This window comes from Saccopteryx bilineata, chromosome 1, assembly GCF_036850765.1.
Source record: "Saccopteryx bilineata isolate mSacBil1 chromosome 1, mSacBil1_pri_phased_curated, whole genome shotgun sequence".
NCBI lineage: Eukaryota > Metazoa > Chordata > Mammalia > Chiroptera > Emballonuridae > Saccopteryx > Saccopteryx bilineata.
This window is the reverse complement of record NC_089490.1, coordinates 171,431,901-171,457,595: the sequence shown is the minus strand read 5'-3', so window position 1 is coordinate 171,457,595 and position 25,695 is coordinate 171,431,901. Positions and strand designations below refer to the sequence as shown.

General features: G+C 35.3%; 2 protein-coding genes across 2 annotated transcripts in view; one reads left to right on the top strand and one right to left on the bottom strand.

The window, feature by feature from the left end:
* The window catches only part of PDGFC (platelet derived growth factor C), a 207,362-nt gene extending 199,844 nt beyond the window's left edge, over positions 1-7,518 (top strand). The window contains exons 5-6 of the mRNA XM_066279723.1: positions 648-865; positions 7,179-7,518. Of these exons, the coding sequence (XP_066135820.1) occupies positions 648-865; positions 7,179-7,295 (335 nt within the window). The 3' untranslated portion in view covers positions 7,296-7,518. The remainder of the gene's footprint in view (positions 1-647; positions 866-7,178) is intronic.
* Positions 7,519-18,901: 11,383 nt separating this feature from the next.
* LOC136320246 (translation machinery-associated protein 7-like) lies at positions 18,902-19,096 on the bottom strand. Its single transcript, XM_066253439.1, has one exon. The coding sequence runs from the start codon at positions 19,094-19,096 to the stop codon at positions 18,902-18,904; it is 195 nt and encodes a 64-aa protein (XP_066109536.1).
* Between the last annotated feature and the right edge of the window lie 6,599 nt (positions 19,097-25,695).

Genomic DNA, 25,695 nt, shown 5'->3' with positions numbered 1-25,695 from the left:
GGAGGAGAATAGAAATCTGAGTTAAATTAAATTTCAAAGACCAGAAATTCTCAATGCAACAATAGCAGAGTTTTCCAACATCCTCTGCTCTTTTAAAATATATCTTTATTTTTCACTTCAAAATTTCATTTTCTTCATTTCCTTTTTACATTTTATGATTCTTATTGTCAGAAAGATTATAGGAAGTTCTGTCAACAAATTTCTCTAAGTTGTTCTTTATTGATTACATAAGCTAGTAATCCTTTTAAAAATTGCATTTATTTCTTAATCAAAGTATTCATCATTTTATATTCTATTCTTCCCTCCAATAGTCTCCTTGTTTGCTTTTTTACTAAGGTTAAAGGGTGTGGTCCCCTTTTTCCTCTGTAGGTCCCTATTTATAGCTCTCAACTGTTTTGTTGGCTCTGTTCTTCACATTGCACAATGCCATCTCTTTATTGGTCACTGAGTCATAATAAAGCTTTGTTTACTACAAACTAGAAAGTCCAACTTGCAAGCAGCGGAGCCCCAAAACCTAGTTAAAATAAGAAGGGACATTGTTAGGATTGTTGTTCATGAAATAGATTTCTTTATGAAAAGAATGTAACGAAATACATTCAGGTTCAAAGCGTGAACATCTATTTTTTTCTTTCTTGTATGCCATGTAGTGGTGGATCTGAACCTTCTAAAAGAGGAGGTAAGATTGTACAGCTGCACACCTCGTAACTTCTCGGTGTCCATACGGGAAGAACTAAAGAGAACCGATACTATTTTCTGGCCAGGTTGCCTCCTGGTTAAACGCTGTGGTGGAAACTGTGCCTGTTGTCTCCACAATTGCAATGAGTGTCAATGTGTCCCAAGCAAAGTTACTAAAAAATATCACGAGGTAGGTATATCATTTTCTTTTCAGGTTCCTTTGGGTGTTTTATTACTTTAAAATAACAAAAAGTATGTCTGGAATAAACTTTTGTTTGGAAAGATGTAGCATTCATATTTTAAAAAAAAGGTTGGCAAAATATTTTCACTTTTAAAAATTCGGTCTTTTAACTCAAAAACTCAGACATTAAGGATTTTGAAAGCTTATCCTCTGATAGTACATCAAGGATGGTCAATGAAGTTTTTATCTTTCATACGAAAAACAAAATGTGTTATTTTATAGGGTAAAATATGGGTGAAACTCTTCAACTTTCAGAATAAGAAGGGCAATATTTTAAAGAGACACTATTTTGCAGAAAGAAGATCTATGATATTTATTTTTCTATTTGGGGCAATGTGGACACATATGATTCCCAAGAAAGACATACTCATAATTCTATCAATCTTCCTATAATTCATGTTTCCCCATATAACATGTTAATCCTTTGATGGACTCTTCAACCTTTAATCTCTTTATATAGAATCAAGAAAAATCAAAGAGTAAATCTTAGTAATTGTTGCTCTTCAGAGCCTTGGAAACCTTAGAACTTATACACGCCAAATTGTCATTAGTGCTAGAATACCCCAAATTCTATCCCACCCTGTCTGTAAGAACATCACGTAGCATGCACACACCAGGAAGCAATCTTTTCTTGATAAGTTAACTTTGATTTTTACAAAACATTCACATTATACCAAGCCAAAAGCTGCTTTTCTGACATCATTTCAACATAGCCTCATTTCATTAGTTTTTACTTTTTTTCCACCAAATAAAAGAATAAAAATAAATATCTGCTTAATAAATAAAATTATTACTTTTTTCACTTGCATAAAGACAACAGTGAAACTCTTATCTATTAAGTAATCTAAACATGGACAATGTCTTAAGCCGCACTGCATAAGGCATGGTTGTCCTGCCTCTCAACAATAATGTGTTGGCAGCGGATCGAGTAGGGGGAAAATGCACTGGATTCGAAGACAACAGACCCTGTTCCCATCCTAGATCTACCATGAACTTGTTGTAACCTTCAGCAGGCTACTGAACCTCAATAAAATGCTGTAAAATATAATTCTCTGGTTCTTTTTTTTAGCCGCTTTATTCCACGACAATTACTAGATTGCAATTTTTAGAAGCTAACAACCCAAACTAGAAGCCTGTGATTAAAAATAGGACTATTTACTGCCATTACTCATGTTCTACTTTTATTTCTACACTACATTCTCCTAAAGAGCCTTGTGCTGGGAACTGTCTCCTCTCCAGTTTCAGGAAGCAGTAATTTTGAGCTTGGCGGCTCAGGGAGCTCCAGCCAGGGCTATGCCCAGTGGCCAGACTTACTGCTACTCCGTGAACTGGGATATCGAGTCAAGAGGAAATCCTCAATATAGTAATTCTAAAACAAAGTAAACTTAAAATACTTTGAATGCTAGACTGATTTAGAGTTGAATGTCCCAATATAAAAGATATAATGAAAATAGGAATTAAACTTTAGTGGTCTTTTTCCACCTAAAATCATGTAATTTTGAACTTTCTAAAACAGGTTCTTACTAAACAAAGTATATTTGGGGATTTGATTTAGCCAACAAGTCCTGGGTTTATAACCACCATTCTCAGAGCTATAAATTCCAGACCAGTTGTATTTGCTTTTTTAACCAGCTGATTCTATATCATACTTTCAGTGACTTAAGTTAGTCCTCCACCTTACTCTGGCAAATTTCTATTCAACTAGCATTATTTTTAGGGTTATGCAGGAATTTGCCACTGGGACCTGCTGGTCACATCTCAAGGCTAACTTTCTCTTCTCATGTTAGAACTTCAAACAGAATTTGTAATATCTGCTTTAAAGTCTCAGGTAAAACTCTTTTGTGGGGATAGGCTGTGGGTACTGCTTATAGCTCCTCTGGCCTTCTTCCAGTGTGACATTAATCCATTACTCTCTAATCTTCGGATAGGGCTGATTATATATGCATTATCTACATGCACACATATATACCTTTAGATGTGCAATTATATGTAAGCTTCACACATCTCTAATGTGTGTGTGTTTATGAATATAATTATACAGTTACCTACTTCACATTTTCCACAAATATCTCTAGTAATAACCATGTCTTAATTTTTTATCTTCAATTTTTCTGTGATCATCTTTTTGTTAATGATCAAATTACACTATTTTTTTAAAAAAGGATTTTTTATTTGGTGTAATTCATAATTTCCAAGGCCTAAAGTTTTCTCAGTCTTATATTTTGGAAATCAGTTCTTAGTCTAATATGACTCCTGAATAAATAATTTTTTTTTTCCCTGAAGCTGGAAACGGGGAGAGACAGTCAGACAGACTCCCGCATGCCGCTCTGCCCACCAGGGGGCGATGCTCTGCCCCTCCGGGGCGTCGCTCTGCCGCGACCTGAGCCACTCTAGCGCCTGGGGCAGAGGCCAAGGAGCCATCCCCAGCGCCTGGGCCATCTTTGCTCCAATGGAGCCTTGGCTGCGGGAGGGGAAGAGAGAGACAGGGAGGAAGGGGGGGGAGGTGGAGAAGCAAATGGGCGCTTCTCGTATGTGTCCTGGCCGGGAATCGAACCCGGGTCCCCTGCACGCCAGGCGCCGACGCTCTACCACTGAGCCAACTGGCCAGGGCCAAATAAAATTATTTTTTAAAGCTAACTTTAAAATGTTACTATAAGCATCAAATCTTTGAATACCATTAATTTGGCTTTAGAGATTTAACTTATTTAAAGTGAAGCATATCTTCGGCTTTAATTCTCTTTGATGAGTGCTGTTTTTATTCTCACTTTGAGAATTATTCCATCCAGCTCATGGAGAAAGCAGAAGCAAAGACAGAGCTTGAAAGTTCTAGGTTTTTTTCTCCTTCATCTGTCATTGTATCAAAAATAAATTTAGAACATTAAAATGCTCATAAAATATAAAAATAATATGTTATAATGCTGTAACGTAATATGATAGCATAATAAAATAATATTATTAATAATTATGTTTATGTCACTCATCAGATACTTTTTATTAGAAGACATATTTTAGCCCATATATATATACACACACACACATATATACATATATGACCTTAAATATTTTTCTATCTCACAAATAGGATTTTTGAGAACAGCAAGACAGAAACTATACACACACACACACACACACACACACACACACACATGTGTGTATGTATAAAGTTACATACTACTTCTTCCTAAAACATTTTTTAGTTCCTGCCAATCTCAGTATAACTAGTTCATCCTTCTTTATGCATGTGTGGAATTTTAAAGGTCTCTTTGTTAGAGAACTTCTACTACAGTATTTCATAACTGTTGTTTATTTTTATTTGTTTCTACCAAATTGAGAAGAACAAAGATCACATTATAGTGTGGTGCTGACGAGCACAGACACCAAAGCCAGACCTCCAGAGTTTGAATATGGCATTTGTCAGCGATGTGACACTGAGCCAGTCACTGAATCCCCTGTGCATCAGTTTACTCACCTGTAAAGTGAGCTTCCGACCTTCCTTTCTTATTGTGAGGATTCAGTGAGTGGTATTACAAAACACACAGAACAAGATCTAGCACAGTTCAAGCTCTTAATACGTATATTCTAGCTTTCCTCTCACGTGTCTTCATTTTTCCCTCTGTGTATAGCCTTAGTTTTCAATTATGGTAAATAAGCAATAAAGATTTAATAAGTTTTTCCCAGACATAGGAAGGGTATTGTCTTTCTGGCAAAAGGATTTATAGGATATTCAGACAGTAAACCCCTCCTCTTTTCATTTTTAATTAGTTTAATGATTTTTACCTTTATATTTTTTCATATATTTAATTTCATGTTTTCATGACATAAAGTATAGTCATACCTTTTTTTTGGCATACACTTATTTGTTTTGGGGGAAAATATACAATTCAATTGACTTACTCTGGTACTGAGTTCCATCCTCCAAGGTTCTATGCCATCCCAAAATTTAAAAGCACTCTGCACACTTTAGGTAATTAAACATGTGCAGTTATCCCTTGATGGTTTTTTCAGTACTTAATCTATTCTTTTCCACAGTCTCTGGTTTTAGCTTTTCCCTGGATTATTTTTCATGAACTTATCATTTTAGTTTGAACCTCTTCCTCAAAATTTTGTGAGATGTGCTTCTGCCTGGTTTCTTTTCTGGTGTCATAAGCCATGTACTAAAAAACAAATTATCATCTTTAATAATATTGGGACCTGCTGGTCACATGTCAAGGCTAACTTTCTCTTCTCAAGTTAGAACTTCAAATAGAATTAAGATGGAAAACAATAATTATCATCCCAGCACCATGTCTTAGAATTTCTTATCCAAGAGTTCAACATCACATTGAGAGATTCTTCTGCTATTTGTAAATCTCCACAAACATGATTAGACGAAGACTAGGGGATAAGATGGGCTTTTATTTGGTGAATGCATCTTGACATAAGCAGGGCTAGAGGAAGGAAGGATTGTAGGTGTGTAGCCCAGCATTGCTGACTGTGAGGACTGCGTACGGTAGCCTCTCTAAATTACATTTTGTAGTAATTTTTTCGCCTGCCAACTGGGAAAATGTATACAAGTGGAGGTAGGAATTAAACACATTGCTTATGTTAATATTGCAATTTATCTGTCTACCTAACCTCATTCCAGAAATAATTGGTAACAAGGGTGTGATAATAAGATATAGCACCAGTATCTAGAAGTATTTAATTTTGATGCCGCATTATGTTGTACAAAAACAGTAAATCAGTACTGACACATAAAAAAAATATTCAATAGTCATTGGGTTAAGTTTCCCATTAAAATAATATATTTTTAGTAACTGTTTCTAGAAAAATGAGATGTATTAGAAAATCTCATTTAAAAGTTGGCTATTTCTCATATTTATTACAAGTCTTTATAGTTTAACTTTCTACAAAGTTACTAAATGATTAGAATATATGATTACTAATATTCTGAATCCTTATATGATTATTATCTGTCACTAATGATTCATATTTGGCCAAAGTTCAAATCTTGGCAATGTCACTTATTCTCGCTAAGCTTCTATTTGCCCATGTGTAAATGGGGAGAATCGTAGTAAATTACTTCATAGAATTCTTGTGAGTTAAAGTATGTAAAATCTTTATTATAGTGGCTAGCCCCCATAAGCATTCCAAAAATGTTAACTAGTTAACCTTTATTATGACCACATTCTCCAAATGAGGTATACATTCTCAATTTTTTTTTTTAAATCTTCAAGCAGCACAGTCATAAGACTTGACTTGTGCCTTGTTGGATTAATGAACATTTCCAGGAACTTTTGGAAGTTGTTCTGTGAAGGTATGTGTCATAACCAGAGACCCAAAAAACTAGACATCATGTTATTATGTACTCTAGTGTTGTTTTATAATCCAAAAAACATAATTCCTAAAAATTTATCATTACTGTTATATAAAATAAAATGTAATACAGACACATTGACTATGTAATTCTTTTCAAGTACATCAGATAATCTTTTATAGAATATATAACAATGGCCTTTTGTCACAGAGTGAAAGGAAATATGTTTAGCATCAGTGTCTATTTTACTATATATTTTATTTAAAATATCAGCAATCCGAACTGCAAATAACCTCATTAGATGGAGTCCTTATTGTTATTGCCAAACCCCCGTACTGCACAGTAGGATCCAGCTGCAGAGAATTATCTGTGACGGAGGCTGATGTCTATGAAGTACATCTAATCCATCTCATCAAGTTTATAGAGGACTTGAAGTATAGCCAAGAAAATTAATGAGTGGCATAATTGAGCTAACTCAGCTGCAAAGTGATCATGTTTCTTTTCACCGTATTGCAGGACTTATGTGTATTGGTCAAGTATAAATATTTGTTAAATGTGTGAATAAATGAATGAATGAAAGAAAATAACAAACAAAAAAATTAATAACACAGTAGCAGTTCCAAAATACCTAATGAAGGTGGAATTCTCTCCAGTGTAGTTAAATGAGTAACACAAAGAGTGTCTCACGAGCCTTTCAATTTAAGGACTGTTCTTTACTCTGATGCAGGAGAAAATCCTTCCAAAGAGTTGGTATTAAAATATTCTTTCTTTCATAAAAAGAAATTGATCATTTATGATTATCTGAGCGGTGAGGGGATGTCTTTGTAATGCCTTCACTAGAACAAAAAGGAAAATTTTAAGTCTTTGTTGAGTTCCACATTTGCTTTCTGAAGTGTTACTTATCTGTGGAATCATAAATCAGAGACATAGGCTGATAATTAACAGTGCTTTACTTGTTCCCTTCAGGTCCTTCAGTTGAGACCAAAGATTGGTGTCAGGGGATTGCATAAATCTCTCACTGACGTAGCCCTGGAGCACCATGAGGAGTGTGATTGTGTGTGCAGAGGGAACACAGGAGGATAACGCATCACCACACACCGCCTCCTTCCAGAACAGTCCAGCTCCACGACTGATTCTGTTAGAGAACTGATGCGTTATCGCCATCCATAATCTCAGTTGTTTGCTTCAGGGACCTTTCATCCTTCAGGATTTACAGTGTGTTTTAAAAGAGGAGACATCAACCGGAATTAGGAGTTGTGCAACAGCTCCCTTGAGAGGAGGCCCAAATGACAGGAGGAAAGGTCTCCGGGCGTCAAAAACATATTAAATGTTGTAGATCACTAGCTAGTTACAGCATTACCATGCACTTACTCAGCTGGCTGTGTTCTCTATTTCAGTTGTCTTGATATGACTAAGGTTAATGTCAGTACAGGAAAAAAAATTGTGTGCAAATGAGCACCTGATTCTATTGCCTTTGCTTCTTAACTCTCCAGCTCCATATTCTGGACCTAAAGTCACAGAAATCTGGAATTTTTTCCTTATATTCACATAGATAAACAAGAGTATTCTATGGTCTACAAACTTGGTTTTAAGAAAAGGAACGGTGTTGTTATAAATCAAACTTGTGCCATGCTGACAAGAAAGACTGGATTTCCATATTTCTTGTAAAGAGTTCTACCATTCAGAAGACAAGAACACTATGTTCATGGTTTGGAAGAGACAAACCTGAAAAGAAGAGTGGCCTTATCTTCACTTTATCTATAAGTTGGTTTATTTGTTTCATTGTGTACATTTTTATATTCTCTTTTGACATTATAACTGTTTGCTTTTCTAATCTTGTTAAATATATCTATTTTTACCAAAGGTATTTAATATTCGTTGTTGTTTTTTTTTATGACAACCTTGATCAACTATTTTTAGCTTGGTAAATTTTTCTAAACAGAATTGTTAAAGCCAGAGGAACAAAGATGATATAAAATATTGTTGCTCTGACAAAAATACATATATTTCATTCTTGTATGGTGCTAGAGCTTAGATTAATCTGCATTTTAAAAGATTGAAGTGGGAAATAAATAGAATTTGGTGAGTTGCAAAGACTTTGGAAAATAAGTAAGTTATCCTACCCTCCACTCCTATTATCGGAGATGCAAATAATAGGTGAGGTATGAAAATAGGCGTTGGGCTCCAGTCATTACTAACCCCTAACCTTATTTTGGGAAACTTGAGCCTAGCTCAGAAGAACATAAAGCACCTTGAAGAGAGACACTCGCCAGCTTCCTAAGTGTGCTCTGCTGTCCTGTAGGAATACATCTATTTATTGTGATGTTCTGGTTCTATTCTCTTTAAACTCTTTTCCACACACCTATATAAACATGAATATTTTAATGTACAGAAGCATATCCTCTAACCCATTCACGTATTGTACTCTTTGGCCATTGAAAAAAAAATCAGTAAAGTACTTTGCTTGTAAAATGCTTAATAATGTGCCTAGGTTATGTGGTGGCTATTTGAATTAAAAATGTAATGAATCACCAAATAAAAGAAAGCAGCTATTTTGGGGAGAAACTGTGTGTGTGTGTGTGTGTGTGTGTGTGTGTGTGTGTGTGTGTGAATGTGTGTATGTGTGTGCAAGATTTGTCTCTTAAACTCCTAGAAAATGAAAGCAATCAAGTTTCATGTTACCATGAATCTTTATTATGCAAAAGTTGATGTCGGTTTAAAAGACAGGTGGAAAGTGAACATTTCTGTTGAGGCTTCCCTGCTTCTTGTCTCCAAGGCTTTTGAGCAGTAGTTTTCTTTTTCTCACTGATCTGGATACTGATATCTGGCAAATTAAATTGCAAATGACTTGATAATTGCTATGTGATTTATGAAATGTTTAATGATATATAGTAACTGGAAAAAAAACCTACTATAACTTTCCACTCATGTCTTTATTATCAGTGGCAAATCCTAAATGGGATGAGCCTAAATTGATTTGGCATCTGGATTAATGCATTTTGCACAAGACACTTCAAGGTGTGAATCCTTAATTTCAACTGTAGATTTCTATTCAGAGCTGGTGTCCCATCTCTGCCTTTCCCCTCACCTGAGACAGGGCTATGCTGTCTTCAGACACTTATTATAAGAAGTATACTTTTTTGATATTTTTCTATCTGGCAGTCCTATGCTGTGCCCAACCACATAAAAAATTAAAAAACAATAAATAAAATGAACATCCATGTTCTATTTATTGACTTGCCATCTCATAATTTTGTCCCAGCTGTATAAGGTTTGCTAGATACAGTTAGCTCTATTCCCCTGAAAATACACTGCTCCATGTCTTCTTGGCAATTCACAACTCTCATTAGCATACTCCATCACATCTTAACAGTAAATGATTCGTGTAACTTTATTTAAACCAGCATTTCCGACCATTGAATGGGACGTCTTTCCCTTTTATTTTTTAATATTTATTTCTGTTCACTTATGAAATGTTGAAAGCCAAAAGAAATTACTCTATAAAGGTAGCAGTCCCACACACCATTGCCAGTCAGTGGGTGGGAAGGGTGTGAACCTAACTGTTAATACTTACTCATAGTTCTTACTGAGCATTTCACCAAGAAAGAAAACAAAGGGGTCAGTCCATTGATGGCACAGGTTGTGACTGTAATTTCTCAGAATTCCAAAAATGTGTTGACTATATTTACGCCAAGCTGCTTTGTTTCGTGGGGTGTGCCTTTGTCCCCAAGGGATGGACTGTTTTGCCTAGTGATTTTATAAAATAAAAGAGGAAGCGTAATTGGCATAAGGAAAGCTCTCGTGTTTATATTTTTCACTTCTACATCTTGTCCCTTTCTTCATCAAAGTATGCACTTTGAAAAGGTACAGATACCAGTAATGAGAATCTACACTGTGGAAGCATAACTCATTTTCTTATGCTTGTGACTGGGTTTGAGGAAGGGCAGAAAATACAAGTGTTACTTAATATAACTTAGTATCATACACTTCATATTATGTAATACACTTACCTCCAAAAGGACTGTGGTATTTTAAACTATTTTAATTTCTTATTATAAAGGCATTTAAACCTCATAAATATCAGGATCTTTTGCATTCATAGGAAAGAGTAAAAATATTGATAATATAATAGCTCGTTTGCTTTACCTTGTTTTCCCTTCATGCTTTTTCTGTGTTGATCCCGGCAGTCCCATTGACTTTGCCTTTTCAGTTTCTCTGCACTCGTGCCCACCTGTCCATTTCTGTAGCTGCTGTCTAATTTAGAACCTCATCTCCCCCCGCCCCCACTTTACTGCAAAGATCTTTTTCCAATCTCCCTGCCTCTAGTGTCGCTCCCGTCTGATCCACCCTACACACTGAAGAGAAAGGAAACAAATCCAGATATGGCAGGTGGGTGGAAATTTTACAATGGAACTCGCAAGATTAAAGTGTAGTTTTTTTCAAAGCACTGAAAATCTATTATAATTTTGTTTCCACTCATTTTACACCGTCAAGCCTAATATACGTTCTGGTGACACTTAGGGTTTCCTGAAAATACCAGCATTCTCTCCCATCTCTGTGCTGGCTCATGCCGCGTTCTCTTTGGAGCACGCATGGTTCCTACCCTAGTCTACTCAGTAATTTCCTCAGCTCCACACTCAGATGTCACTCTTCAATGAAACGTTTCTTCTTTAATTCCCACCAGCAGCCTACGGTACCATTTCTTCTATGCTCCCAGAAATATATTAATTATAAACATTGTCATACTGCAGTATAATTATATCTCTGAACTCCAGCTACCTAACCTGTAAAATGAAAGAATTAGTTGATGGGAATTGAGTACATTTTTTTGGTTCTAATTAGTTCAGTCTACTGGTTATGTCAGGGCACTTGCCAACATGACAAAAATAAATATTCTTTGTGATGTGATTCCATGTTCCTCCTCTTTCACAGTGCTTTGAAAGTATGTTTTATTTTCCAGTTAATGGTTTTCCTACCAACCCCATCTTGTGTCTCAGTTTTTTAAGTTAAAGAGATATGCTAATTCATTTATATTTCATTTATAATGAAATATAAATTAATACTTTTTAATAGTATGGTTAAAAATTTTGAGGCAAAATTTAGAAGTCTTTGGAATGTGGACATATAGACGTATCAGTAATTGATGACTCAAAATTTCCTCATCTGTTTTCGCTTGACTCACCTCGCATTCATCCAACCGAAAATAGAGTTCCCGCGACTACTCACGGCTTCCTGGAAACAGCAGCGCAGTATTCCCGCGCATCCCCGTGCCAACACATGCTGGGTTCTTTTTTTGGAACACCGTTCCTACTCTTACCTACTTCCACCATTTCTCTTCTTGTCTATTAAACTGTTAATTACATCCTTTTGTGTTCTGCTTCATCAGCTGCGAGGCCACTTACGCCAAATCCAAGTTCCTTCATACCTGCTAAGCCATTATATAGTAAATCTATTCAGTATTCATCTATGTAAAATGTAAGCAAGAGGTATTTTGGTAGGAAGTATGGCTTATAAAATTAAGAACTTATTAATTTTTAGATTACATATACAATGCCAATGGCTTTTTTAAATGAAGAAAATTCAAAGCTGATCTTAAAATTCATATGGAAATCAAAGAGGTCCTAAAGAACCAAAAAATCTTTTTAAAAAATGGCAAGATTGGAGGATTCACATTTCTTGATACCAAAATTTACTACAAAGTTATGAAAATAGTGTGGTTAGGTTGATAAGTTTAAACAAATAAAGTAGTGGATAGAATGTCCAGAAATAAACCCTTTACTTATGCTCATAGTGAAAGAGTATTCTTTTCAACAATGTTGCTAGAAACACTGGATATGCAAAGAATGTATTTGGACTCTTTCTGTATACCGTACACAAAAATTAACTCAAAATAAACCAAAGATCTCAATGTAAAAGCTACAGCTATGAACTCTTGTGAGGATATATAGGAGAAAATTCTGATGACCTTAATTTGGGCAATTATATATTTCTCAGATATGATATCAAGAGAAAAATATAAAGTGGACGTCATCAAAATTAAAAAAACCATTTGTGCTTCAGTTCCATTACCAATAAAATGGAAAAGATAACCCACATAAGATAGAAAATATTTGCAATTCATGAATCTCGTTAACATCTTGTATCTAGAATATATTCAATATAAAAAACTTTTACAACTCAATAACCATCCTTAATGTTTATTATATTATTTATTTTGTGTTTTAATAAACATTTAATTAATACAAAAACGTTAAAATATTTAATAAAAATGCGTTGTTCATTATAGTAGACTTTTTAAACATGAATGCATTGGGTAATTTTTTTCTGTTCTTTAGGTTATTTTTTTTTCCAAATTTTGTTCTCTTTCTCTCCTCTCTTTTCTGTCCTTCCTCCCTTCCTTTCTTTTTCTTTTTTTAGCATAAGGTTATTTCCATAATTTCCATGCCTTTAATTTTTTTCTGATCACTACCATAATGCATGGTGTAAGGAGACCAAATTCCTTTCTCCCTCCCTCCCTCCCTTCCTTCCTTCCTTCCTTCCTTCCTTCCTTCCTTCCTTCCTTCCTTCCTTCCTTTTCTTTCTTTTCTTTTCTTTTCTTTCTTTCTTTCTTTCTTTCTTTCTTTCTTTCTTTCTTTCTTTCTTTTTTAAAGTGATACAGACAGGGAAAGACAGGAAAGGAGAAAGAAGGATCAGTAACTTGGAGTTGTGGCACTATAGTTGTTCATTGATTGCTTTCTCGTACATGCTTTGACAGGGAGCTACACAGAACCAGTGACCTCTTGCTCAGGCCAGCAACTTTGGGCTCAAGCCAGCAACCATGAGATCATGTCTATGATCCCAAGCTCAAGCCGGCGACCCTGCTCAGGATTTCAAACCTGGGTCCTTAGCCTCCCAGGGTGGGACTCTGTCCACTGTGACACTGTCTAGTCAGGTGGGAGACTAAATTCTTGATTCCCTTTTTACTTTTCTAAAACTTATTTGCCAGGAGGAACCATTATATTGTTTAGATTTTTGTTACCTTGGAGGAAGGAGTTGGAGAGCAATTCTTTTATCAAAGAATGTTCAACCTTTGATAAACGAATTCTGCTCAGCTCTTTTGCAAAATGTCTTTTGCTAGGATTCACTCTGATAGAAGCATGTATCGAATCTTCATGGAGTAGGAGAAAGGGACAGATAAAATAGGTTTTAGATCTGACACATAACTCAGTATGAAGACCCTGAAGCTGTACTTTCATTTCAGGCCATCAGTTTCCACTTTTCAATTTCCACATTTCATTAAAATCTCCCCAGAAACCATTTTCCCTTGCCCCTGTACTCACAATAGACAAAGGTAATGCTATCTCCTCTGCTTCTCTTCAAAGTTAGCCATATTAGTGAGGAGGCTTAGAATTTTATTTCAATAATACATTTGGAAATAAAAGTGAGAATGGGGCCTGACCTGTGGTGGTGCAGCGGATAAAGTGTCGGCCTGGAAATGCTGAGGTCTCCGGTTCGAAACCCTGGGCTTGCCTGGTCAAGGCACATATGGGAGTTGATGCTTCCAGCTCCTCCCCCTTCTCTCTCTCTCTCTGTCTCTCTCTCTCTCCTCTCTCTCCCTCTCTTTCTTTCTCTCTCTCTCCTCTCTAAAAATGAATAAATAAAATTTAAAAAAATTTTAAATAAAAACATTTGCAATATTAAAAAAAAAAAGTGAGAATGGGAATTATCCCAAGCCTCTCTCTGAGGTATTCTTTATTCCTAAACTATCAGCCTCCAAAGTTCATAGTATAAAATATATCCCTTCCATTAGATGTTATTAGCAAATAAACTTCATGTTGAAATTTTGTTTCTGAGATTTAGTTCCCCTTCACTGTTGTATCCTGATATTAAAAACTATTTAATATTATAAATTTTATAAATTGTTATTCTCACAATTTAAATTTTGCTTAAATGTTTATTTTTTGCTACTAAAATAAGCTATTTCCATTTTTATACTTACAAACTAAATATTTATGGCCCTATAAAAGCTTTTGTTAAATCTTTTTATAGATTCAATGTAAAAAGTTGTTAACACTATCCAGTAATAGGTGAGTTGCAGATATTCTGCCCATTTGTAGAGAAATCTTAGATCTCATGCTGTTCTCATTCATTTGTAGAACTTAAGTAGAGAGTACAATAATTTTTCAAGCTAAAGTTAAAATAATTTTGTAAAAGTATTTTCATCTGAATAAAATAATATATTATAAATTTTGTAATGTTTTTACATTTATTCAATAATAGTTTACTAAGAAGTACAAAATTTAACTCTATTTAAAAAGCTTAGCCTGAGCAGACAGTGGTACAATGGATAGAGTGTCGAACTGGGGTGCTGAGGACCCAGATGCAAACCCCGATGTCACTGACTTGAGTGCAGGCTCATCTGGTTTGAGCAAGGCTCACCAGCTTGAGCAAGATCACTTGGTCTGCTATAGCGCCCTGGTCAAGGCACATATGAGAAAGTAATCAATGAATAACTAAGGTACCGCAATGAAGAATTGATGCTTCTCATCTTTCTCCTTCCTGTCTGCTCCTATTTGTCCCTGTCTCTGTCTCTCTGTGTCTCTGTCTCCCTCCCCCCCAAATAGCTTAGTATTACTCTCTTAAATGATACCTCTTAATATAAATCAAATTCATGACAACCCTCTACACACTACAGGATGCCCTCGAGTTACGACACTGTTCCAGTCCTTGGGATAGTGACATAACCTGAGTTTTGGTGTAAGTTGAAACATAGCCTAGCCTAACACAAACGGAACACTTGCACTTTTAACAGTACAAAATGGCGTAGGTAAGCATACTGGGGGGCGACAATTCCCTCATATGCCGCATTACTATGTATTCTTCCAATGCATGCCACCAAACTAGTTCACCCATGTAGTTCATAAGTATGACACTAACAGCGTAAGCCGAAACACTTGCATCTCAATTTTTTAAAGTTTTTATGGGAGTGAGCATCATAAACTCGTAACATCATATGACGAGACTGTCATAACCCGAGGACTCCCTATATTTGAATTTCCTGTTAACCAAAGAGATCATAGAGAAAAATGATCAGTTTAACACAGCTCTTCAGAGAAGTTCTTGATGGACCTACTGATTGACAACCAGCTCCAATGACATCCTCAGATAGACACGTGCGTACAAAATATTTTAGTATAAAATAACCTAGTTTGACATAAATAAATGTCTATGTATTTAATAATAATAAAACAATAAGCAGATTTAGAGAATCAATCCCTTCCAAAATATAAAAAATAAGATTGTATTTTCTATTGTTTTATATTTAATTTGAATGAGGAATACAATCAATATCTCCTTATCCAGATGCTTTCTTTTAAGATTGTATCAAATGGTGATGACCAGGGGCTTGACTTGGGGTGGTCAACAGGCAATAATACAGTGTGAAGTGATGTAGAATTGTGCCCTTGAAACGTGTATAATTTTGTTAACCAGTGTCACAAAATACATACAAAAAATAAGCAAACAAACAAAAATATCAATGAAGATAGCACCCACGGTAGTGCTATCTTCCAAATGTCCAGACTGGCAGTTTTCATTTCAAATGATTATTCACATATCAGCAACTAGGTATTATATGTATGTATTAAAAGGAGAGTAAGAATTACATGAATAATTTGACTAGAATTTGTTTTGTTTTATGTCCTAAAGCTGTGATTTAAAAACTTGATTTGCCAGAATTTGAACAGAAGAATCAGGGAAGGAACTGAATATACTTCTTTCGTTTTAGCTTATCAAAGCCCCGGAGCCTGAGGAGTGGAGTTACAGTACTTCTCCACTATGAGAAGAAACAAATCTTAAGTGAAAAACATAAACAAAGCACCTAAACTGAACAATTCTGTGTTGAATATCTTTAGGAGTCTTCCAGAAGACATAATATGTCAACTATTGAATTTTGAGTCTCATTATCTATTTTGATGGCTTAATGTGAATGCTTTGCTAAATCAAAATATTACTGTGTTCCGTAAGGCTCATCTGTTTATTGTGCCATCATTGTGGAATAAAGGCAGGCAAATTGTGTTAACAAGATTTAAGTCTTGTTGCAGTCTAAACCGGTATGGTAATAAATCATAGTGATTTGTTTTTCAACTGTCTTTTTTTCCCAAAGAAATTTAAATTCTTTGTAATGATTACTTTTGTGGGAAGTTTTTCATCTTAATTATTGCAGCTGAAGATTGAGTTAGGAAGTGGGAATGTGACATGACTGAATAATCACACACAGACATGTAAAAACATTTGCAGAAATCATGAGGTTCATATTTGGTTTGTTTTCATAGGAGAAGGCAAACTATTTTGCATACATGCATCTATTTTTAACATTAGCCTATGGAAAATGGTTCTTTCTATAAAGCAACCATCATTTTTTTTCATCTTGAACTGTATCAAAGGTATTTCCCAATATCTATTTTGGAAAACCTAGACTGTGGATTCTCAGCCAAATCTTGGAATCAAAATAGGTCATGAAATCCTTTACCCTCCAGCTCCAAAGTAGCTTTTTCTATCAGGCACAATGGGGGAAACAGGTCAGTTTGTCACCTTGCAGTTAAAAGCGATCAACTTTAGGTTCCAAGATTACTTAAATACTCCGACAAGGAATGGCTTGAGCCTTTCAGCCCACCCTCTCTCCTCCTCAAGTTTACAGCTTGTCCTCAGTTCCATGCTTGTCCAGTAGATGTACATTCAGCAATAACTAGCCTAAGATCTCCCATCCAGGAATTTTGCACAAATAAATACTAAGCTGATATCCCAATTACTCTTCTAAGGCTTCTAGAGATTTGCTGGTCAATGAAATGATTTGCAGCTCTTTAATTATGTGCAACCCAAGGGTAAGTACCTGGATAGTGTTCTGATATTATCATAGATGCAAATTCCTTATATGTCTCAGAAACCTATGGTACTTCTGTGGGAGAAAAAACACTAAATATTTTTTACTATAACATTGATCCCTAAAATCAAGATTTGTATATAATTACTCTAGTTTATACATGTAAATGATAATTGGAGTAAAATGGCAGTCATCAAGTCTTTAATACAATAGCCAGTTTTACATATAAACTTTATTAGTGAGTAGTTTAAACTAGATGATCTCTGAGATTTCTCCTATCACTAACATTTTTTAAAAATTTATTGATTGATTTTAAAGAGAGAGAAAGGAGGAAGAGAGAGAGAGAGGAATATCAATTAGTTCCTATATGTGCCCTGACCAAGGATCAAACCAGCAACTTCTGCACATTGCGAGGACATTCTAACCAACTGCGCTATCTGCCCAGGGCTTCCTGCACTGACTTTTAAAGCTTTGTATGAACGAACATTCACAGAGGGGGAAGACACAGTTCAATGGATCATCTGCTCTCCTATAACTTGCATTCATCAGTCCAGGTGCTGACCTGTGCAACAGTTAAGATTATTTCCTTCAAATATTAAAAGACAACTTAACATTCTTCCTATGTGTTGCCTTCTGTAAGTAAAACTTAACAATACTCATACCAGACTATGTCATGGCTTCATAACTGTGTTATGTATGTTGACCACTTCTCTTTAAATTACATCACAAATCATGAAGAACATTGGAACTAGAGCCTTCTTTGATCTGGATGTGGTGCTCTTATTAAAGCAGCCTATGTTTGCATTAACTGGTCTACCACCTTATAATAAAAGTGAGGTTCACACACTTGTATCAACATCACCAATGTTTGTTAGCTATGCAAAATTTGGGCTCCATCACATATCAGCTGAATCAGAAGCTGAATTTAACAAGCCTCCTAATGATTCACGTCCATATTAAAGTTTGATAAACATTGATGGGTTAGTTACCCAAATGTCGGTGTACATTGAGCTTATGGTCAATTATAACCACTAGCTATTTAAAAACCAGAGCAATAAAATCCTTTGCTGATAAAACTGTCTTCTGGAAAAGAAATGTATGATATTACATTGTATGGCTGTCAGTAAATATGTGTGCTGCTGCTAGCCACCCTTTCTTGAAGCTCTTTCATTTTTCCCCCCAGTATGCCTGTCTCCTTGATTGTCTTCCATAATTTGAGCATTTCCTCTCAGTTTCCTGTGTTGACTTCTGTCTACCTATTCTTGGTTTTTTATGTGCTTTTCCTGACTCAAGCACTTCCACGGCTTCAACAACCACTCATATACTGGTCCTTTCACACTCCGTAACTCCAAGCCTGCTCTTCTTTCTTCGTTCCAGTTCAGTTCAACTGAACATCTACCTGAATGTTTTGTAAATGAAAGTTGAATGGAACCTACTCCCTCTCTCATACCTCTGTTAGTTAATAGTATCTACCAAGTTAGTAACTTGGGAATAATCCTAAAACTCTGTCTCCCACCCCATTATACATCTTATCAACCAACTAACTATCAATTTCATTGTTGAGTTGACACATTCTGTGTCCACTCTCACTGCCTCAGTTCAGATCAGCATTGTTTCTCAAGCTTAATTATTAATCTCTTAATTGATCTTTTTTTTGGGGGGGTAGTGCTATTATCATTTTTTTACAAAAGTTTATTAAATATACAACAGACTTCAAGACAACACTTCATTCTAACTATAGGTGGCAAGAGATGTTATGACAGGAAATCCAGATGTTCAAACAGGAATGGAATTAAGGATCACCATTGCCCCAGGCTCAAGGAACAGTTCATTTTTTGCCCGATTTCTTAGTTCCACCTGTGGCTAGGGGGCCCTTCCCCACAGCCTTCGCTTTTAGCTCCTCAAATTTCTTTTGCTCCTCTTTTTTCTTCTGCTTGAATGCTTTATCTTCCTGGTCCATCTCCTTGGCCTGTTTCTTGGGCAGCTTCACGGGCTTCTTCTTGCCACCTTCGTGGTCAACCATGGCGCCTGCTGCTCCTTCCCTCTTAATTGATCTTTCCTTTTGCCCATTATTACTCTCTCTGCACTACCGCTCTCCCTTCTGTAGCCCGTTCTCCTAACTTACACAAAAGACTTATTTCTATAAAGATACACATAAAACACATCTTTTCTCTCACTTTCTCAAAAAGCTCCCATGTCACATCCTGATCACACAGTGCTATGGTGATCCTGGTCCTGGCACTCTACTGAATGTACCTTTTTAGTTGCTTTGTCCTCCATGCAGTCCCTCAGTTTAGTCCCTTCAACAATTGCCATTTATTCTGACTTAAAAGCTTTTCTTTTCCTTTATTGCAAAAACCTACTCACCCTTCTGGGCCTTGCTGAACTGTCACTTCTCCTGTAATGCTTTCACAGCTTTTTAATACTTTTATTAAGTGTATGCTTTATACACGGCCTTACACAACAGTTGTGTTGTTTTGCAGGATTTTGGCATCAGCTCTCGGTTCTGGCACGGATGGCATGACCGTTGGCTATTTATTACTCATGCTGATTCTCCACTTTTCTCAAGTGTAATCCAGGAGAGCAGAGGACCACTACTGAGATTAGTTTACAGAAATAAGGTGTTAAGTGGAGTGACTGGTACACAGTAACTGTTAACTAATCTTTGTGCCACAGAGGCACCTGCAACTATTATATTAGACATATTCTCTCCTTAGCAGATTGTGGCCAACCTCAAAGAGGCACTGGTCTTACTTTATGCATAACATTTGCAGCTAGTAATTAGCCTACCATAGTTTAGGCACTATGTTTGTTGAAGTCAGATCCCCCTCAAATATTATGTTGTGCCTTGGCGCCTATTTAGAATCTACATAAGTAAAACATTTCCAGACCCCTCAGATACCATAGTCATGTATAGCATGGTTCAGGAGTGTGTTCCTTTTGATCTTTTTTTCTTTATCCAAATCATCTCTTTCTTTTATGGTTCTTTAAACTCAATATACCCTCGCATTTCCACGCTCTCTCTTCAGTATCATTGTACTCATTTTTGTCAGTCATCAATTGTTTCTCAATGCTCCACTATTTCAATACTCGTTTTGTTTCTTATTCACATTCTGTGTATTTAAGTATAGGTATTTCAGTCACAAAGATGCCGTGTTCCTGGGCACTTGATCCACTGAACTTTTTTCTAAGCCATACTTATACCTTTCAAGGTTTTCTGTTAAATCTCGTGCTTCCTCACATTGCAGCTCTTCAACAGTGTTGCCAGATCACCTGCCAAAGATCCCTTCCAGTACTTATAAAAGGTACATATATCCACATGTAGCTTGAGATAGATTTCCTAAGAACTATTAAGATGAAGATCGAACAAACTCAATTTCTCCATGGAGATAAATTACCCATCCTACATCTCAACAGGATTTTTGATTTCAGACTTTATTTTTTTATTGATAATGTGATATTGAAAAGGTACTGTTTCAAAACTGCTTCTTTCTGAGTATCATTTTATTATATCTTTCCATAAAAATAAGTTGGTTTGGTAAGCATCTCTGAAATTGCAATGTAAATTAATGGAAAAATAGGGTTCAATTATAGATTTTTCTCAGAAAATCAACATAGCTCTCAATAGAATGTGACCCTCTTCTAAAATTGTAGTACAGAAATCTGCTTGTGTATGTTAGTACTTTAGAGCAAGGGCTCTTAGACTCAGGTCTCTAGATGCACTTGAAATTATCTGTGAACTTTACGATGCTGTATGTGGACAGTTTATAAACACAAATATTGGTTCTTTTGACCTTGTGACAAAAGATAGTGTGACTCTTGTCACACTGTCAAAAGACTTGATACAAAAAACATTTTAAGAATCAGTGACACCATATATAGAGAAAACTAGAAGGCAAACAATGAGGTAATGATTTTTAAAATTCTGAATTTCTGAAGAATAGTGATAGGAACAAGCCTAAATCTGTGGTTACAGCATCTGGTTGGCTTGGTATGCCAGACAAGGCCACACAGCGGGGAGTAGGATGTTTTACTTAGAGATCATCTTTTATCAGCACTGTGGTCATTAGCTTGTATTTTTAGTTTCAGTGAAAGCAGTCCCTCCAAACCAGAGCCCGTGGGAATCAGGCAAGCAGCCTAACTACATGTAAAAATGTAAAGTTCAAGCCTGCTTCGACGCAAGGTGAATTTGACTTACAGAACTACAGGAAGATTCTCATGGATTAAGTTGCCAGATGTATGTCAGTGATAATTACTCAGAAAGAAAACAGAACCTTCTTTGATGAAATTATGGGAGAGATGACAGAGAGTACAACAAAAGCTTAAGCACATTAACCTCTGGTCAATTTTGGACTCACCTCCAACATTGCGACCACCTAAATTTTACATATTGAGACTCTTTCCTTCCAGCTTCTCCAAATCCTAAGAAAGTAACCATGTGCTCAGAGAAAAACCATATGGCTCAGACAACATTGTCCAGATTGAGAATAGCATAAAATAGGAAAAGAATTCTTGCCTGGAATATGACCTCTATAGTTTTTTAACTTCTTAGTAAGTTGTGTCCCTGATGTTGTGTTTTTAACTTAGAATTTTGCTTCTCATTTGTTCCAAAGAGTACACTCACATCCTTCATATCATTCAAACACAAACTTTACCTGTGATATTTCATTTTCCAACATATGAAGCATATGTGACAACAGCAAGAAGAGTCTACTTTGATCAAGCCAACCACTAAGTGCAAATTTCAGACTTTTGATTAGATTTTATTCAATAAAATATTTTTCCTAATGTTAACTCTTGGCATAATTCTTTCCTATACCTCTTATGAATTTGGCCTCAGTATGTTAAAACATTCCCTTTACTTTTTTTCCCTTTACTTTTTGTTATTAATGCTGTATAATGAACATATTTCCAACTTATTATATTTTTATAACTTAATTGGTTTTATCATATTCCAATGCATGGATATACCATGGTTGGTTAAGTTTTATTTCTTTTTTTAAAGTTTTATTTATAACTTTCTGTTATTATGTGAACACTTTTGACACATGAATATCAGTATATTTTTATAATTTAATTGGTTTTATCATATTCTGATGCATGGATATACCATATTTGGTTAAAGTTTTATTTCTTTTTTTAAAGTTTTATTTATAACTTTCTGTTATTATGTGAACACTTTTGACACATGACACTCTATTGATGAATTAATTCTTATAATGAATATAATGGTGGTTGATTAATATTTATTATAAATTTTAGCAAAATATATGTATTATTGCAGCAAAACATGTGTATTATTCACTGGTAATAATAATGATACAAAAATGCAGGTAGTTTTTTCGAAAAACAAGATGTCTTTATTTTACTGAGTATTTTATCAGTCCAAGCTATTTTATTTTTTTTTTCTTTTAATTTATTGATTTCAGGAAGACAGGAAGGGAAAGAGAGAGAAAGAGAGACAAAAATATCAATCTCTTCCTGTATGTGCTCTGACCGGGGATTGAACCTGCAACCTCTGTGCTTCAAGATGATACTTTTACTGAGCTATCCAGCTAGAGCCAGGCTATGTTCTTTATAGGCAGAAACCCCTTTTCGACAGCTTGACTTGTACACAAAGTCAGGACAATATCAAGGAGGCACTAAAAGTTGTTTGAACTTTCTGAGGGTCTTAATTACACAAAGATTCAATCTATGTCATAAGTTTATTTTTAAAATAAATTTATAATAAGTGCATAATCCACGTTTCTTGTATGCAGAATGTCAGCTGAGATACATGATTGTCTATTTTGTCTCATAATAATGCTTTAGTTCAAGTATATAACTTACTATGCTTCAGGTTTATTTTGCTAATTTTTAAATTGACAGTTTTTATTATTATTTTAATAAAATTGGATCAATTGTTTGATGATATGTGTCACTTTTGTCATATGCAATAATCCCCCTCTTATTCTCAGGGCATACATCCCAAGACCCCTATGGATATCTAAACCATGCATAGTATCGAATGCTATATACACATTTTTTTCCAGTACATACATACCTATGACAAAGTATAATTTATAAATTAAGCACAGTAAGAGATTAACAACAATAACTAATAATAAAATAGAACAATTATAAAAATACACCATAATAAAAGTTAGGTGAACATGGAATTAGGAAAATAAGGGTCACTTGCCCACAAATGTTGATTTGATAATCAAAATGACTGATTTGTAACTAATGGACAGAAAGCATATATGGCATAAAGGTGCTAAACAAAGGGATCATTCATGTGTCAGGCAGGATAGAGAGGGATGATGCAAGATTTTATCACACTACTCACAATCCTGTGCAATTTAAAATTTGTGAGCTGTTTATTTCTGGAATTTTCCATATAATATTTTAAAGATTGTGTGTTGACCGCAGGTAACTAAAACCATAGAAAGCAAAACCATGGATAAGGTGGAAAACTATAGTAGTAAATATTTACCATTATTATAGGAGCAAAACTACATGTAATTTCTTTAAAGTTCATTGAAATTATTTTCTTCTTATATGTCATGTAAAAAATTAATTCTGTGATTTTGTAGCTTTTGTAGACCTAATCTACAGAGTCATACTAAAGACTCAACATAAACTTAAAGAAGTTATCGTAGCTTAACAGAGGAGAATTGTAAAAGCTCAAAGAGAATGAGGAAAATGATGGTTTAAATCACAATGAGAAACAGACACTGGCTGTGAAATAGTCTCTTCTAAATCTTGACAAATTTGAATTCATAGTCTTTTTTGTTTGTTTGTTTTTACAGAGACAGCGAGTCAGAGAGAGGGATAGACAGAGACAGACAGAAACGGAGAGATGAGAAGCATCAATCATTAGTTTTTTGTTGCGCATTGCGACACCTTAGTCGTTCATTGATTACTTTCTCATATGTGCCTTGACCGGGGGCCTTCAGCAAACCGAGTAACCCCTTGCTCGAGCCAGTGCCCTGGGTTCAAGCTGGTGAGCTTTTTGCTCAAACCAGATGAGCCTGCGCTCAAGCTGTAGACTTTGGGGTCTCGAACCTGGGTCCTCAGCATCCCAGTCTGACGCTCTGCGCCACCGCCTGATCAGACTGTTATGTTTTTAATGCCAAGGAAATCTCAGTATTTTTCACAGGTTGCAGTGAGAAATGCAGGCTATATTATGATCTTGTGGATTTACTAACATTCCTTTCATAGAAACGGACCAGGTACACATACATGGGCATGCATGCACAAACATACGCTCTCGTACATACACACAACATGCATATATATACATATGCTCACCCTATTAAATGTGCATAGTGTGAAGTCTAGAAAGCAGAAATTTAATATAGAATATGCTTTCTAAAAGTACTAAATACATTTTGGAATTGTGTCTGACATTTGAACATTCAATACATGTTATTGACTGGATGAATAAATATTTGAATAATTAAAATAGTAACAAAAAACAAAATGTTATGAGAGTTTAGAATTTTAAATACTCAAGTAGATAAAGTATATACTCTATATCTACGGTGTCCGTGGTGATTTCTCCTCTTTCATTTTGGATTTTGTTTATATGAGTTCTTTCTCTTTTTTCCTTGGTAAGTCTTGCCAAGGGTTTGTCAATTTTGTTGATCTTTTCAAAGAACCAGCTCCTTGTTCTATTAATTTTTTCTATAGTTTTTCTGTTCTCTAATTCATTTATTTCTGCTCTGATTTTTATTATCTCCTTTCTTCGGCTGCTTTTGGGTTGTCTTTGTTCTTCTTTTTCTAGTTCCTTAAGGTGGGAAGTTAAGTGGTTCACTTGGGCTCTCTCTTGTTTGTTCATATATGCCTGAAGCGATATGAACTTCCCTCTTATCACTGCTTTTGCTGCATCCCATAGATTCTGATATGTCGTATTGTCATTTTCATTAGTCTGTATATATCTTTTGATCTCTGCACTTATTTCTTCTTTGACCCATTCATTTTTTAAAAGTATGTTGTTTAGTTTCCACATTTTTGTGGGATTTTTTTCCTCTTTTTTGCAGTTGAATTCTAGTTTCAAGGCTTTATGATCAGAAAATATGCTTGGTACAACTTCAATTTTTCTGAATTTGCTGATGTTGTTTTTGTGGCCCAACATATGGTCAATTCTTGAGAATGATCCATGTACACTGGAGAAAAATGTATACTCAGTCACTTTGGGATGAAATGTCCTGTAGATGTCTATCATATCCAGGTGTTCTAGTGTTTTGTTTAAGGCCACTATATCTTTGTTGATTCTCTGTTTGGATGACCGATCTAGAGCCGTCAGCGGTGTATTGAGGTCTCCAAGTATGTTTGTATTTTTGTCAGTTTTTGTTTTAAGGTCAATAAGTAGCTGTCTTATATATTTTGGTGCTCCTTGGTTTGGTGCATATATATTAAGAATTGTTATGTCTTCTTGATTCAGTGTCCCCTTAGACATTATGAAATGGCCATTTTTGTCTCTGAGTACTTTTCCTGTCTTGTAGTCAGCATTATCCGATATGAGTATTGCTACACCTGCTTTTTTTTGGATGTTATTTGCTTGGAGTATTGTTTTCCAGCTTTTCACTTTGAATTTGTTTTTATCCTTGTTACTTAGATGAGTTTCCTGTAGGCAGC

Coding starts and splice junctions, on each gene's coding strand:
- LOC136320246 (XM_066253439.1), bottom strand. CDS start 19,096: ATGGTTGACCACGAAGGTGGCAAGAAGAAGCCCGTGAAGCTGCCCAAG.